Genomic DNA, 17,807 nt, shown 5'->3' with positions numbered 1-17,807 from the left:
ATCAGCCAGATGGTGGAGGACACACACACACACACACACACACACACACACACACACACACACACACACACAGTAACATATTGTTTGTTTCAGAACTTCAGTTTAGCATTAGAAAGAAAGTGTTGCCCACTCCGGCTCCGTATGTATTTCTCTTTAATTTGGAATATGTTTCGGCCCTCAAGCCTTCTTCAAGATTAGCAAGAAGAAATATGCCCTACATGTCATATAGGCCACACCCCCTTAACACATCCGGTGGTGATTGAACAATCATGTTCTACCAGAGGGAGGAAAACAATCAAGAGGCCTTCAGCCAATCAAAACCTTTGAACCAAAAGTGACAGGAAATACAGCCAATACAATCACTGCAGGTAACGTGACAAGATCATAATGTATCATCTCACATACAAATCTTTTATATCAAATAATAAAGGATTGACCTCAGCTCTAAATGTATATTATAAATAATTCAATAATAAATAGAGGTAAATTACAAAGAAACCTTTGAGTTAGAGTCTATATTCCTGAGGTGACACGGTTCTCCGACGGTTCTCCGACAGAAGAACCTCTGGACAGAACTTCAGTAACATAATAATCCATAGAGACGGGGTCAGTGAGATTCATGGTTTGGTTTGCTGCGGTTCGCTATCAACACTACTCAGGATTCACACTGAGAAAAAGCCCACAACCATAATATTGCAATGACAACATAGCACACAGACCTAAGGAAATATATTGCTGAAAAACCACTAAGAGGTTGGTTAAATAATGAAAATGATATGACTAACTGGTTATAACTCTTTATAGTTTTCTTTTATCACAGACACATATACTGATAGATGTTATTTTCTTTACCTTGACATGTTTCGACGGAAATAGCCTACTTCCGTCTTCATCAGAAGACGCCCGATTGTGGACAGCATCGGGTCTGTAACATACAACCTATCTAAGTCTCTCACAGAAATCATAAAACCATTACTAGGTCAAACGGAACAACATTGCAAAAACTCAAAAGAGCTGGCACAATAACTTAAAAATATCTAAGTGGGTAAGGACGAAATATTAATATCACATGATGTCGTCTCACTCTTCACCAAAACACCAGTAGAAGCAACTTTGCAAATAGTACAGCAACAGAAGGACAAAAACCTCAAGAAACACACAAATGTGACAGTACAAGACATCAGTCAATAACTCCACTTCATCGCCACCTCAACTTATTTTCAGTTCCGCACAAAAATATACAGGCAGAAAGAGGGTTTCGCCATGGGGGATCCACTATCAGCCATGATGTGTGGCTTCTTTATGGAACACCTGGAGAAGGAAGCAATAACATCAGCACCGGAGGAGTACAGGCTCACACTATGGAAGCGGTACGTGGACGACATTCTGGACCAAATGAAGAGAGGACATACACAAGAAATCACAGATCACCCCAATTCCATAAACCACACTTGCAACATAAAGTTCACACATGAAGAAGAAAGAGACCGATCCATAGATTTTTTGGACATAAAAATCCAACACACGATTGAAGAAGACATCAAAATAAAAATCGATAGGAAACCGACGCACACAGACCAATACCTACTTTGGACATCAGAACACCCAATAGCACATAAACTATCAGTGGTTAGAACACTAAATGAACGGGCAGCTTCAACAACGGATCCCAAGGACAGAGCACAGGAGGATCAACATATGAGGGTGCATATATGCTCTCCCATACCTGGAGGGCCGTCCTGGGGGGCGGCGGACTGACAGCAGGAGGTGTGGTTTACCAGTCAATAAAACTGACGTGGATCACATCTGACATCTCCGTTAACATCAGCTGATAAGAACGCGTCTCACTAATACACCCGTGTGACCTTCTGATGGAGACGGAAGTATATCCGTCGAAACATGTTAAGGTAAAGAAAATAACATCTACCAATATATGAGTCTGTGATAAAAGAAAACTAAAAATATTTATCTCAAGTGTAGACACAATGAATGCATTACAACTATGGTAATAACTGTTTTGCTGCTTAATGTAATATATTACTGTAACGTGTTAACCCAACAATGTTCCTCATCAGGAGGGAAAACTGCTCCCTCCCTCCCTCCCTCTACTGGGTCCTCTTCTTCTTCTTCTTCTTCCTTTAAACCTCCACCCAAGGCCCATCCGAGCCCTGATCCCGGCCTGCTCCTCCTCCTCCTCCTCCTCCTCCTGCTCCTCCTCCTCCTCCTCCTCCTCCAGGGTGTTGAGGTGAAGACGCTCAATGCCGTCCCTCCTGTTGTCCCCGGGGTCTTTTTCCAGGAGGCTCCTATAGAGTCTCCTGAACTGGTCGTCCTTTACTCTCTCCTTTGGTTCCTTCTTCTTGAGCTGCTTCTGCCGCCGGTACACCAGCCTGCCACGATCTGTAATCGTTATTCTTACGATTGAAAATGGAATTACTGATATATATAATTAAATTAACGATATCTGTAAAAAAAAAAAAAAAATGTGTTGAAATGTCATTTCCACTAGTGAAAACTAAATCACTACTAGTCAGCCAAACTGGTTAAATGTTGAAAGGGCTTACCATACAGGGTGTGACAGTGATATTGGATTGTGTTGGGTTGTATTGTGTTGTGTTCATATCATATCATATTTAATATCACATCATTAAATATGTGGGTTTACCACCATGGACACGCCCGATCTCAACTAAAATAAATCCAACTGAAATCTCTAATCTGAAATGTTTCTTTGGTAGTAAAATGGTGTTTTATTATTGGACATATCTGTAATCTGATCTCAGAAGCTAAGCATGGTCGGGTCTGGTTAGAACTTGGATGGGAGACCGCCTGGCAATACCAGGTGCTGTAAGTGTCGTCGGGTGGTGGCCAACAGGTGGCACTCTTCCCTCTGGCCTTAACATCACTCCCGATGCCCCAGTGCAGTGACGGGGACACTGTGCTGTGGAAGTCGGCGTCCTTCAGAGGAGACGTAAATCCGAGGTCCTGACTCACTGAGGTCGCAAAAGTTCCCAGGGCACTTATCGCAAAAAGTAGAGGTTTCCCCGGTGTCCTGGCCCAACCAGGCTCATTCAATCTGGCCCCCTAATCAACCTCCTGTACAATTGGCTGACTCATTAACTCCCTCACTCTCCACCTCAAGCTGGTGTGTGAGCGTTCTGGCGCAGATTGGCTGCCGTGCATCAACCCAGTGGGTGCTACACACTGGTGGTGGTTAGTGAGATCCCCCCCCCCCGTCAGTGTAAAGCGTCAATCCATTAATATACGATATCATATCACACACCATATCATAGATCATTTCTAATTTCATATTTTATGTATAATCTTTTTTTCTTTTATGTTGTTACGAAAGCTTTTTTGGTTAGGCCCATTAAGGAATCCATGCATTATTATTATTATTATTATTATTATTATTATTATTATTATTATTATTATAACATATGGAACGTTAACTGAACCCTAACTTAGGGTTAGGGTTGAGTTGAGGTCCCATTAGACACTAGAAAGAGCTCTAGGTTGAGCCAGCAGGCCAGCTGGATCCAGTTTGTGTACGGACACGTTCCCGGTAGTAAACAGAAGAAGCATTACAGCTTACCAGCTAGCAGCAGGAGCACAGAGAGGGTCCATGTATTCATCTTCATCTGCTCCGTAGCTGCCTCTCTGTGTCTGGTTGTTACCGTCACTTGGACAGGGGGAGGGCTGATTGACTGATTGTGAAAGGCTACAGGAAATGGATTCTTACTGAATTGAAAATTGAAATTGAATTGAATTGAATTACTGCCCAATGTAGAACACAACGTTTCTAAAAGTTTGTTGAGGCATTTTAGTTATATTATTTTATGCCTGTACAGTGTTTTTTTTTAAGAACATTATTTTACAACATATTCTTAAATATAAATGTTATTTATTAATATAGGAATATTTTCCACAGCTCTATCCAAATGAAAACACACTGTATGCTGAGAATAAGGTTATAATTAAGATATATAGTTAATTAGCGTACTTTAAAGGTCTAATACCGATCCCAAAAAGCTTGATCTATGTCTAAATTGGGTTATGCACACCTTTAATACCTGTATTTTTATACGGACGCTTCACAAAAACACTTTTGTTCAATTCTGTCTGACTTCTGCTTTCTTAATGAAAGTATTCGGAGAGGAGAGGACTTCGACACACATGGCAGCAGACAAAGTCTAGTGAGTTTCAGTGAATTATACTTCCCTTCTTCTATTAGCTACAAAGTGGTGAGGGTGATTATCTGTCCCCATTAACTTTATCAGTATTTAAAATGGCTTCACTTTAACGCAGCAACCACCAATGATAAGAACATGACAGATTTTATGGTAAGCCCACATGACCCATAGACTGTAAAGATATGATTATATAAATACTGTAAGTTAACGTAAGAACTGGCTCATGAAAGACTGTGCGGCCATTCCATCAGGAAACTAAATTGTAGTAGTATTTTTTTTTTTTAAACTTAGCCTAGTCGTCAGGAGCAGAATGGAGAAGAATGATAATGATAATGAGAATGGATAATCTTTACAAACCTCAACGTTATTCAGACAACCTTGAGTATATTCAGAATAAACAACAACATACGATAATGAAAGAAAATTTAAATGCATAAAACACTGAAATCATCAGAAATTTTACAATCAGAAATAGAAACTACAAAGAACAAGACTCAACCAATAAGTCTGTGACAGACAACAGACATGATGACGTCAGTGTTCCCTTATCTCATCATCACTGGAGGAGGAAGAGGAGTCGCTGCTTGAGTTTGGTTCAGCGAACGACCTCGCTGTAGACGATCTCATGTTCCGGTCCAGGGGCTGACCTGTCACCCAGAAGCAGACCAGCAGACCTCAGATTCCCTTCATCATTTCACTAGTAGGCTTTAAGTGCCACTGAACTAGTGTACTAGTGGAACCGTTTTGGTTTTAAACATCTTAGTATGTCTACTTTGATCTCAACATAGTCGTCTATGCCATTATGTCATTTACTCAAATGATGAATTATTTTCAAAAAACTATTTAAAACACTACGTTTTTGCAAGTCTACGCCACGGAGTTTGTTAAAAATCAATTATCCTCAGAATTCCAGTTCAGGTGCTTTTGAATGCCAGGGTGAAGGTGTGTGTGCGTCTGCGTGTTCGTTTGCGCGTGTGTGTGTGTGTTGATGTACAGAGCTTTGTTTGCGAGGCGGTTTATGTTTCTGGTTGCGTCCGTTACAGCATAACGCATAAGCAGGGTGTTTAAAAACACTTTACTACCCACACACTGAATGCTAATTGGCAGATTTGATACAACCAAGTCATTATTTTAAATGCTATTGTACCGGAGGTAAAGCCAGGCGAGACGATGGTTTGATCGCCCGGACCGTTGTCGCCCATTAAGCTTTAGAATCGTTTCATCGGGAATGTTTTAATGGAGCTAGTGTTGGCACCGGTTTCATCAATGAACAAGTACTGATCTGTTTCACCGATAAAAGATGACATCACTCGTCTAATTAGTGATGAATAATTACAATGTTGCCGTCTTCTTCATCATCAGAAGGTTACATCGTAATTGGAGACGGTTACCTCAAGGAATTGCGTTTGAAGCGGACGGTTGCATAGCTGACTTCCTCTAAATCTCCCACCGCTTCCTGTTTACGGTCCACCTCCTAGACAGACAGACAGACAGGTGGTCAGACACACTCACACAAACACGTGTGTCCATCCATTAACCCAAACACACACACACACACACACACACACACACACACACACACACACACACACACACACACACACACACACACACACACACACACACACTTTTAGTTGAAAGTGACAGGAAGTACTCACCTGTTTTTGAATCACCTCTGATGCCTTTTTTTGTGCATGTCTCCTATTTAATAATAAAAAAGACATTACAGATATGTCCAATAATACAACACCATTTTGCTACCAAAGTTACATTTCAGATTAGAGATTTCAGTTGTATTTCCATGGATTACTATGAGGTTAATATCCAAGGGTAATCATGCCTTTCAAACAATATCATCTTTATTATCATCATCAAGATTAAAGTGGACATTTCGAAGATTTCCGTTCTGTTCCCTTTGGTGACCCCTATGGTGAGAAGCGGTAATTGCAATCTCTCCCGGTGAGCTCCATAGTGAGCTCCGTTCCCTACAACAAGTTGAACAGACATTGAAATCACGCAAATCTTAGAGATAAATACTTTCATATTTCCAAAAATATCATCTCACAAATCATCTTCCACGTCCTTTTTTGACCTCTTCTCAGATTTGATTTGAGTACCATTTTGTGAAGACCAGCCCAGCCAGGAGGAGAAGGATCACAGCCAACAGCACCGACACCACCGGCACTGTCACGCGCCAGCCAGACTTGTCTTTTTTTGTAAAAGAACGCATTTATGTCAGATACATTTAGATTAGTTGAGATCACTTTGTTCTTAACAGTGAGATTACATTACATTATTTAACAGGGGTCAGCAACCTTTTCAACATGCAGTGCCAGTTTGACATTTTCTCGTTAATGAGTGTGCCTTAAGCAACAATTTATTAAAAACTAAGCTGAATTATGACAGTGACCAAAAACATTTCCAGAAGACCTGGAATTGTACTTTTTCCATATAGTCCACAATCATGCATCAACATTTTAAATGTTTTTTTGGTTGTTATATTTGCAACATGGGCTTCCAAATTATAATTACATCTGTCCCTTCTTAAAACACCATTTTTAGAAACTCATTCAAAAACATATTTGCATTGTGAGAAATGTAAAAAGCGTGAATATTTGAGAATGTTGGAACCATCAATATCAATATCTTTAAGACATGTACAGCTTTGCAAAACCATGTGAAGGCGATGCATACTGGCCACTTGCAACAATATTTAAAAAAAATTCTTCTCTATTATTCACAACATAGGTTTAAAAACTATTAATTGATCCCATTTCAGAACACTGCTTTCTGTAACTAATTTAAACATATTTGCACTTGGAGGAAATGCCCGAAACAGAATAAAGTGCAAAAAAAATCGGTTGTAATGTTTATGCTGACGCATTGTGCTGTGAACATTTTTAATAATAATAATAAAATGAAAATAAGAAATACATCTATGCATATATTTTTCTATATAACACTTGGATGATGGTTTTTCCATCATCCAAGTGTGCCAATGATTATGCTGCCCGTGCCAGAAGGGGCTAGGGTTGCCGACCCCTGTTAAATAACGTGTTAGATACAGTTCAGTTAGATTAGATGACATACATTCAGAAACAATTACATTAGATTACCTACAAAATGACTTTATTTTAGATACAATTAGATTCAAATAGATTATGTTAAACTATAATAGACTATATTAGATAAGATAATGTCAGATTAAAAGAGACTATATTAGATTAGATAATGTCAAACTATAATAGACTATATTAGATTAGATAATGCCAGAATATCATACACTATAATACATTAGATAATGTTAGACTATTTTAGATAATGTCAGACTATAATAGACTATATTAGATTGGATCATGTCAGACTATTATACACGATATTACATTAGATAATGTTAGACTTTACTAGATTTTATTAGATTAGATAATGTTAGACTATAATACACTATATTACATTAGATGAGGGACCACCCTCATGTGCATTAGCGAACACAAAGGGGCTCACCTTCATCTTCCACCACGACCAGACTCCAAGGCGCAGAGCTTTTCTGCCCACTGGAGTCCAGAGAGCAGGTGTAATCCCCTGCGTCGTCATTGGTCAGACATCTGAGGTGGAGGGCGGGGCCTGTCTCTGATAGGGCGTGGCCATTTTTGTACCAGTGGACGTCCAATTGGTGGTGGGAGCAGTTTGAAGTACAGATGAGTGTGACCTGACCGCCCTCTTTCACCACATTGTCAGTGACGGAGCATCTGACCTTCACATCCTCTCCATCTGTTGAAGACACAGTGAGACGGACGTTCTTTACAACTGGACAGCTTGCTAACATGAGTGTCAGAACTAGAAGTAACACTGACTAGTGACAGTACGAGACTAATATACTACATTAGATTAGATAATGTCAGACTATAATACACTACATTAGATTTGATTGTTTTAGACTATAATATACTATGTTAGATTAGATAATGTTAGACTATAATAGGCTTTAGTATATGCTAAACGTGAACCTCCTAAGATGGCGCAATTTGATTGGTTCTCTATCTTGGGATATTGGGCAATATCCCATGATTGGGATCTCAAACTCTGGATATTGTTTTCAACATGTGAAGGTCGTCTCGTCATGCTAATAAATACAAATAAAACGCTGTAAAAAAACAAATGAATCCCGGCTAAAAATGTTATCTTGTTTACTTTTTGGAGTGTTCACGTGTAGAATATAGCAAAGCAATTATTCACCTCAGGCTCCGTGAATAGTGGGGAATAGTGAATAGTGTTCCCCACTATTCACGAAGCCTTCGGGGAACAATTGTTGAATATTAGATTGGATAATGTTAGAATATTATATACTTTAGAAGATTATATAATCTTAGACTATAATAGGCTATATTAGATTAGATACTGTACTGACATAATAGATTTTAATTAGTTAGATAATGTCAGACTATAATGGACATTATTAGATAATGTCAGACTATAACAGACTATGTTAGATTAGATAATGTTAGACTATAATAGACATTAATACATTAGATAATGTTAGACTATATTAGATAATGTCAGACTATAATACACTATGTTAGATTAGATCATGTCAGACTTAATACACTATATTACATTGGATGAGGGACCACCCTCATGTGCATTAGTGAACACAGAGGGGCTCACCTTCATCTTCCACCACGACCAGACTCCAAGGTGCAGAGGTTTTCTGCCCACTGGAGTCCAGAGAGCAGGTGTAATTCCCTGTGTCGTCATTGGTCAGACAGCTGAGGTGGAGGGCGGGGCCTGTCTCTGATAGGGCGTAGCCAAGCTGCAGGGGATGGTGGCGGTGGAGCCCTCCACCACGCAGAAGGAGTCAGGGTACTCCACGTGCCAGCCAGGGTCCGCCCCCAGCGGCCCTGGAGGAAGCAGACAGTCGGGGTCACAACAGGGAGCCCGGTTCTAAGGGAGGGTCTCACATGAGGTCATGCTCTCTCCAAGGTGAGCTTTTCACCGTCATGGTGAGAATGAGAGCGACTGGTTGATGGTGAAGACGCTCTGAGAAGGTCAGGGTGTGACGTTGATATTGAAATGTGTTTGGTTTTATATCATATTATATAATATTTGATATCATATCATGAAGCATAATAAATTATACTATATATCGTGTCTAATTTCAAACAAGTTTTTTTCTTTTATGTTATAAAAGTTTTTTTTGTGAGGCCCATTAAGAAAACAATGCATTGTCATAATCATCACTGCTATTATTATGATAACATATGGAACGATAAACTGATCAAAGTATCCCTCTTTGTCTGTGTCTAGTGGTAGAGTTGAGATCCCATTAGACTCTAAAAAGAGCTCTAGGTTGAGCCAATAGGCCAGCTGGATCCAGTTTGTGTACTGACACGTTCCTGGTAGTAAACAGAAGAAGCATTACAGCTTACCAGCTAGCAGCAGGAGCACAGAGAGGGTCCATGTATTCATCTTCATCTGCTCCGTAGCTGCCTCTCTGTGTCTGGTTGTTACCGTCATTAGGACAGGGGGAGGGCTGAATGACTGATTGTGAAATGTTACAGGAAATAGATTATATCTGCCCAATGTAGAAGACAACATCTCGAAAAGACATTATTTGTACATAACATTATTTTTACAACATAGTCTAAGATATAAATGTTATTTATTAATATAGGAATATTTTCCATAGCTGTATCCAAATGAAATTACACTGCATGCTCAGAATTAGGTAATAATTCAACTTTTATAGTTTAGTAGCGTACTTGAAAGGTCTAATAAAGTTCCCAAAAAGCTTGTTCTTTGTCTACATTTGGTTATGCATACCTATAATACCTGTTTTTTTATACAGACGTTTTACAAAAAGACTTTTGTTCAATTCTATCTGACTTCTGCTATTTTAATAATAGTATTCGGAGAAGAGAGGACTTCGACACACATGGCAGCAGACAAAGTCTAGTGAGTTTCAGTGAATTATACTTCCCCCTTCTTATATTAGCTCCAAGGTGGTGAGGGTGATTATCTGTCCCCATTAACTTTATCAGTATTTAAAATGGCTTCACTTTAACACAACAACCACAGATGATAAGAACAAGACAGATCTTATTGTAAGCCTACATGACCGATAGTCTGTAAAGATATGATTGTATAAATACTGTAAGCCAACAGAAGAACAGGCTCATGAAATACTGAGCGGCCTTGCCATCAGGAAACTAAATTGAGAAGTATTTTTTAAAACGTAGCCTAGTCATCAGATCCAGAATGGAGAAGAACCAGTCTTTACAAACCTCACCGTTATTCAGACAACCTTGAGTATATTCAGAATAAACAACAACATACGATAAAGAAAGAAAACTCAAATGCATAAAACACTGAAATCATCAGAAATGTTACAATCAGAAATAGAAACTGAAAGATCAAGACTCAACCAATAAGTCTGTGACGGACAACAGACATGATGACGTCAGTGTTCCCTTATCTCTTCATCACTGGAGGAGGAAGAGGAGTCACTGCTTGAGTTTGGTTCAGCGAACGACCTCTCTGTAGACGATCTCATGTTCCGGTCCAGGGGCTGACCTGTCACCCAGAAGCAGACCAGCAGACCTCAGATTCCCTTCATCGTTTCACTAGTAGGCTTTAAGTGCCACTGAGCTAGTGAACCAGTGAATCTGTTTTTGTTTTAAACATCTTAGTATGTCTACTTTGATCTCAACATAGTATTCTATGCCATTCTGTCAGTTACTCAAATAATAAATTATATTGAAAAACAGATTTAAAACCCTACCCCAAACAGTTTGTTCAAAATAAACTCTACTCTGAACTCCAGTTCAGATGCTCTTGAATATCAGGGTTAAGGCGTGCGTGCGTGCGTGCGTGCGTGCGTGCGTGCGTGCGTGCGTGCGTGCGTGCGTGCGTGCGTGCGTGTGTGCGTGTGTGTGTGCGTGCGTGCATATTTTGGGTCTACCAGCCTATTGGACTGTAGCAAACATTGCTCATCTATCCAGAGTACATCTAGGTGGACACGCCCACTTGTGATGTCATAAGGGGCAGATTTGCAAAACGGCATCTAACGGCTAATCACACTCACACCTGGTGGCATGTCGTTAATCTTCCACTTTAAGATTAAAGCGGAAATTTTTCCAAGATTTCAGTTCTGTTTCGTTTGGCGACCTATGATAATAAGTGGTAATTGCACCTCTCCCGGTGAGCTCCACAGTGGGCTCCATTCCCTACGCCTAGTTAAACTGATTAGTAGTGCTCGAGTACCTTTTAGCGAAGACCAGCCCAGCCAGGAGGAGAAGGAACACAGCAAACAGCACCGACACCACCGACACCGTCAGGTGCCAGTCAAAGTCTTTTTTTGTAAAAGAACGCATTTATGTCAGATACAATTATATTAGTTTAGATCACTTTGTTAATAACAGTAAGATTACATTACATTATATAATGTGTTGGATACAGTTTGATTAGATTAGATGACATCATTTCAGAAATAATTACTTTAAATAACCTATAAAATGACTTTATTTTAGATACAATTAGATTCAATTAGATAATGTCAGACTATAATATACTGTATTAGATAAGGTTGTTTTAGACTATAATATACTATATTAGATTAGATAATGTTAGACTATAATAGGCTTTAGTATATGCTAAACGTGAACCTCCTATTATGGCGCAATATGGCGCAGATTGGTTCGCTATCTCGGGATATTGGGCAATATCCCATGATTGAGATCTCAAACTCGGGATATTGTTTTCAACGCGTGACGGTCGTCTCGTCATGCTAATAAAAACAAATAAACCGCTATAAAAAAACGAATGAATCCCGGCTAAAAATGTTATCTTGTTTATTTTTTTGCAGTGTTCACGTGTAGAATATGCCAAAACAATTATTCACCTCAGGCTCCGTGAATAGTGGGGAACAGCCCCCTCAAACTTCAGTCTCGGGGGCTATTCCCCACTATTCACGGAGCCTTCGGGGAATAATTGTTAATTTTTCAATTGGATAATGTTAGACTATAATACACTTTATAAGATAATATAATGTTAGACTATAATAGGCTACATTAGATTAGATACTGTTAGACATAATAGACTTTAATAAATTAAATAATGTCGGACTATAATAGACTACATTAGATAATGTCAGACTATAAGAGACTTTATTACATTAGATCATGTCAAACTATAATACACTATCTTACATTAGATGAGGGTCCACCCTCAGGTGCATTAGTGAACACAGAGGGGCTCACCTTCATCTTCCACCACCAATAGACTCCAGGGCGCAGAGGTTTTCTGTCTGCTGGAGTCCAGAGAGCAGGTGTAATCCCCTGTGTCGTCATTGGTCAGATTGCTGAGGTGGAGGGTGGGGCTTGTCTCTGGTAGGGCGTGGCCATTTCTGTACCAGTGGACGTCCAATTGGTGGAAGGAGCAGGCTGAGGTACAGGTAAGTGTGACCTGACCGCCCTCTTTCACCACATTGTCAGTGACGGAGCTTCTGACCTTCACAACCTCTCCATCTGTTGAAGACACAGTGAGACGGACGTTCTTTACAACTGGACAGCTTGCTAAAACGAGTGGCAGAACTAGATGTAACACTGACTAGTGACAGTACTAGAAGTAACACTGACTAGTGACAGTACGAGACTAATATACTAAATTAGATTAGATAATGTCAGACTATAATACACTATATTAGATTGGATTATTTTAGACTATAATATACTATATTAGATTAGATAATGTTAGACTATAATAGGCTTTAGTATATGCTAAACGTGAACCTCCTAATATGGCGCAATTTGAATGGTTTGCTATCTCTGGATTTTGGGCGATATCCCATGATTGAGATCTCAAACTTGGGATATTGTTTTCAGAGCGTGTGACGGTCGTCTCGTCACGCTAATAAATAAAATAAAAACAAAGAAATCCCGACAAAAAGGGTAATCTTGTTTATTTTTTGGAGTGTTCACGTGTAGTATACAACAAAACAATTATTCACCTCAGGCTCCGTGAATAGTGGGGAATAGTGAATAGTGTTCCCCACTATTCACGGAGCCTTCGGGGAATAATTGTGAAATATTAAATTGGATAATGTTAGACTATAATATACTTTATAAGATTATATAATGTTAGACTATAATAGGCTACATTAGAATAGATACTGTTAGGCATAATAGACTTTAATAAATTAAATAATGTCGGACTATAATAGACTATATTAGATAATGTCAGACTATAAGAGACTATATTAGATTAGATCATGTCAGACTTTAATACACTATATTACATTAGATGAGGGACCACCCTCAGGTGCATTAGTGAACACAGAGGGGCTCACCTTCATCTTCCCCCACCAATAGACACCAAGGCGCAGAGGTTTTCTGTCTGCTGGAGTCCAGAGAGCAGGTGTAATCCCCTGCGTCGTCATTGGTCAGGTTGCTGAGGTGGAGGGCGGGGCCTGTCTCTGATAGGGCTTGGCCATTTCTGTACCAGTGGACGTCCAATCGGTGGAAGGAGCAGGCTGAGGTACAGGTGAGTGTGACCTGACCGCCCTCTTTCACCACATTGTCAGTGACGGAGCTTCTGACCTTCACATCCTCTCCATCTGTTGAAGACACAGTGAGACGGACGTTCTTTACAACTGGACAGAATGACAGCAAACCCTTCAGTTGAAGTGGTCATCACTTATCATTGACTATTTACCACTGTCAGTTTGCAGATACAAGGAATCATAAAATGCATTTTATCCAAAGCGTCTTCCAGGACATCCAGGAACATCTCATGAGGAGCAGGTGGGTGAGGACATCTTGCTCAAGGTTGACTACAGGAAGCTACTAATCCCTCCCCAATGGGAACCAAGTCTAGTCTCTTCCTATAGTCCCATTATAATGGGACGGTAGTAGAAGTAACACTTGCCCTAGTAACAGCACAAGATGTAAAACAAACTAATAACAGTACCAGAAGTAACACTTACTAATGACAGTGACTACGACTCCTTTCCATCCGGTGTACCCTCCGCCGTTGGTCTGGAAGTGGAAGCGGTACGTTGCAGAGTCCTGTTTCACCGTCTTGATGATCCTCAAGGTGCAGTTCCCGACGCGGTCCCCCAGGTACAGGAACCTGCTGTCGGCCCGGACCTTGCTGCTGTCATACACGTTGAACACGGTGAGGTGGCAGATCAGGCTGTAGGGGCACCAGATCACCCGCTCCATCTGGAGCCCCGCGGGGTGGGTGAAGCTGCAGGGGATGGTGGCGGTGGAGCCCTCCACCACGCAGAAGGAGTCAGGGTACTCCACGTGCCAGCCAGGGTCCGCCCCCAGCGGCCCTGGAGGAAGCAGACAGTCGGGGTCACAACAGGGAGCCCGGTTCTAAGGGAGGGTCTCACATGAGGTCATGCTCTCTCCAAGGTGAGCTTTTCACCGTCATGGTGAGAATGAGAGCGACTGGTTGATGGTGAAGACGCTCTGAGAAGGTCAGGGTGTGACGTTGATATTGTGATGTGTTTGGTTTCATATCATATTATATAATATTTGATATCATATAATATTGTATTTGATATATCATAAAGCATAGTGAATTATATTATATATCGTGTCAAACTTCAGACTACTAGATATCAAGTTTTTTTCTTTTATGCTATGAAAGCTTTTTTGGTGAGGCCCATTAAGAAACAATGCATTATCATTATCATCACTGCTATTAGGACTATGATAACATATGGAACGATAAACTGATCTTTGTCCTTCTTTGTCTGTGTATAGTGGTAGAGTTGAGGTCCCATTAGACTCTAAAAAGAGCTCTAGGTTAAGCCAATAGGCCAGCTGGATCCAGTTTGTGTACTGACACGTTCCCGGTAGTAAACAGAAGAAGCATTACAGCTTACCAGCTAGCAGCAGGAGCACAGAGAGGGTCCATGAATTCATCTTCATCTGCTCCGTAGCTGCCTCTCTGTGTCTGGTTGTTAACGCCACTTGGACAGGGGGAGGGCTGATTGGCTGATTGTGAAAGGCTACAGTAATAGTCTTCACATGTAGCTTCCTCCTTTTAGATATTCTCTGCAATAGCCAATAACCTCCCTTCACAATGCTTTAAATACCATATATTAGCTTCCCTTCTCCCTCTCTCATTGACATGACATCCAATCAGCAGTTCAGTTGATATTGGCCCAGTAGATCATCCCTATAGACCCATTATCAACGTGTTTTATAGAAGTAGTCCCTTTGCTTTGGAATAATCTACATCTTGGACCCGATCGTAAAAAACATCATTTGAAGTACAGTTTGACTTTCGATTATTATATTGAGCAACCGTTATGCCCTTATTTAAATCGGGGATAACTTCATAAACAGGAGGATTCATTACATTTAGAGACTAGAAGTTAGGGATGCACGATGGGCCACAATGTACTCGCCCAACATCGGTCAGAGGTGGAGTATTTCCAGTGTATATGGATTATTGATTAGCCATTATTAGTCAACATGACTAATAGGGTAACGTGAACATTGACATCTGCAACCCATGAATCTCCGCCTGAGTTCATGGGTTGGCCAATGGGCAGAGAGGGGCGGGACTTCTGGTTATGAGGAACAACAGTGACTCTGCTCAGTTATATTTATGCCTTGTGGTTTTTGCTTCGTTGGCTGATTCTCTGGTTCTCAGGTTTGTTGATTCTTCTACCCTTTTTGTGTTTCCTCATTCTGTTTAAGGCGGGTTGGCCTTAGGCCAATGTGAGCGCTGATCCAGACATTCAGCCGTGCTCCTCCTCTTCCTGGATGTGATGGCGTTGCTATGGAAACAGTACTGTCTGAGGCATGGTGTTCTTATGGAAGCAGTACTGTCTGGATGGTGTTGCTATTGAAACAGTACTGTCTGATTGATGGTGTTGCTATGGAATCAGTACTGTGGGTGATGGTGTTGCTATGGAAACAATACTGTCTGGGTGATGTTGTTGCTATGTAAACAGTACTGTCTGGGTGATTGTGTTGCTATGGAAACAGTGCTGTCTGGGTGTCTCACCAGGCAAAGTGAGGTTCAGGGAGGGGCTTGCAGAGCAGCAGGTTGAGCTGGGAGGCGTCCTTCAGGCAGGCCTGCCATTGGTTGAAGCTGTGAGCGACGACACCATCTGAAAGCTGTTCACTGTGTTTGGTATAATGCTGCTCGCCTTCACACACGGACGGACGGACGGACGGACGGGCGGGCGGGCGGACGGACGGACGGACGGACGGACAGACAGACAGACGGACAGACGGAGAGACAGACTAAGCGTTTGAGCGGCTCCTTGGACCAGCGGTTGCACCTTGACACTGACGAGCTCCAGACCGGCCCGTCCACCTCCTCCACCTCACCCCCCCTCTGGCCCAGCAGCAGCCCGTACAACACCTGCCGGACGGGCCGCGAGGTGAGGTTGGAGCTCTGCAGGTCGTAGCGCTCCACCTGGGTTGGCAATATCTTCCTCTTGTGAACCAACAGGTCCAGAATGTCAGCCCCCAGCTCTCCTCTGGCCAGGGGCGTGCGGACCCAGTCGGGGACGCAGCTCAACAACTCAGCAGGCAGCAACAGAACGGTTCCCTCACTGAAGAACCCCCGCAGAGAGGAGCTGGGGAGCCGGTACTCCAGCGTGGACTTCTGCACCTCCGTCTGCACCTCCGTCCGTGCCCGTTGACTCATGTTGGGCATGAGATCCAGCGCTGCTGTCAAGGTGTCTTCAATCGTCTGGAAGCCTCTCATCCACCTCAGGAGTCTCTCCAGGCGGGCGGTCTGAGACAACTCCGTCTGTCTTCCTGCAAGAACATTTTGGTCCCACTTTATTTCTTTGAGGTTGACGACCAACGAGGCGAAGACGGGAAGCAGCTGGCGGTCGATGTTGAAGAAGGTGCAGAAGCTGGACGTGGTGTATCACCTGCAAGGGATGTACCTCCTGGCCCCACTTGTTTTATCTGAGTCCCACATGAAGTGATCTAGGTGCAGAAGCCCTGCTGGAAGGTCGTAGATGTAGAAGTCAGTGTCTGTGGACAGCACCGGGCAGCACCACCCTCTGGCCAGGGCAGCCAGCTGGCCGTCGGCCTCTCTGAAGCACCTGACCAGCGATACCTCCATATCGCTCAGCGTCTGTTCGAACACCCACAAGATGAAGTTGGGAAGGATGTCCCTCCTCTTGCCCGTCAGAGCGGCGCCCTGGGCCCTACGGACCTTCCCTCTGGCCCGCACACACACACACACACACACACACACACACACACACACACACACACACACACACACACACAGGGACACACCTGCACTAGGAGTGGCTCCTTAGTTCTCTCTAGATTTCAATTTCCTGGCATCAACATGATATGACCTCATCAACTCCAACAACTGTAATAACCTGGTCACTTGTCACATCAAATTCAGATTTACGTAGTCGTCCCTGACCAATGAAGCGAGGACGAGCAGCAGATGGTGGTCGATGTTGAAGGGGGCTCAGAAGCTTGATGTGTTGTATAAGTTTTAGGGGATGTAGCCTCTAGCGAGACTGGTCTTAACTGAGTCCCGTCTAACTGGGTTCGACCCGGTTCTTGAGGGTGTCCAGTTTGGTGTCACTGTTGCCCGAGCCTCTGTCCATCACCACGT

At 42.0% G+C, this 17,807-nt stretch overlaps 2 protein-coding genes and 2 pseudogenes across 4 annotated transcripts in view; all 4 read right to left on the bottom strand.

The window, feature by feature from the left end:
* The window catches only part of LOC307076354, a 110,728-nt pseudogene that overhangs the window by 92,705 nt on the left and 216 nt on the right, over positions 1-17,807 (bottom strand). The window lies entirely within an intron of this gene.
* LOC307084479 (B-cell receptor CD22-like) lies at positions 4,600-9,158 on the bottom strand (the record flags this gene model as incomplete). The annotated part of the gene is made up of 7 exons (XM_079748882.1): positions 4,600-4,837; positions 5,582-5,664; positions 5,849-5,891; positions 6,308-6,398; positions 7,695-7,961; positions 8,856-9,026; positions 9,149-9,158. The coding sequence occupies 7 exons, from the start codon at positions 9,156-9,158 to the stop codon at positions 4,786-4,788; spliced, it is 717 nt and encodes a 238-aa protein (XP_079605008.1). The 3' UTR covers positions 4,600-4,785.
* On the bottom strand, positions 8,919-15,196 carry LOC307076430 (sialoadhesin-like). Its single transcript, XM_079737432.1, has 7 exons — positions 15,079-15,196; positions 14,170-14,520; positions 13,534-13,800; positions 12,446-12,712; positions 11,451-11,538; positions 9,617-10,760; positions 8,919-9,088 (listed from the first exon to the last, which is right to left on the bottom strand). Exons 1-6 carry the CDS (start codon positions 15,122-15,124, stop codon positions 10,709-10,711), a joined length of 1,071 nt encoding a protein of 356 aa, XP_079593558.1. The 5' UTR covers positions 15,125-15,196; the 3' UTR covers positions 8,919-9,088; positions 9,617-10,708.
* LOC307084454 (single-strand DNA endonuclease ASTE1-like) lies at positions 16,208-17,799 on the bottom strand (annotated as a pseudogene). The gene is made up of 3 exons: positions 17,736-17,799; positions 16,439-17,389; positions 16,208-16,298 (listed from the first exon to the last, which is right to left on the bottom strand). The product of its transcript is annotated as a single-strand DNA endonuclease ASTE1-like (transcript).

The sequence above is a fragment of the Pollachius pollachius genome, assembly GCF_949987615.1.
Source record: "Pollachius pollachius genome assembly, chromosome: 1".
Lineage (NCBI taxonomy): Eukaryota > Metazoa > Chordata > Actinopteri > Gadiformes > Gadidae > Pollachius > Pollachius pollachius.
The sequence above is the reverse complement of the archived record's forward strand: the minus strand, read 5'-3'. Positions and strand labels throughout refer to the sequence as shown.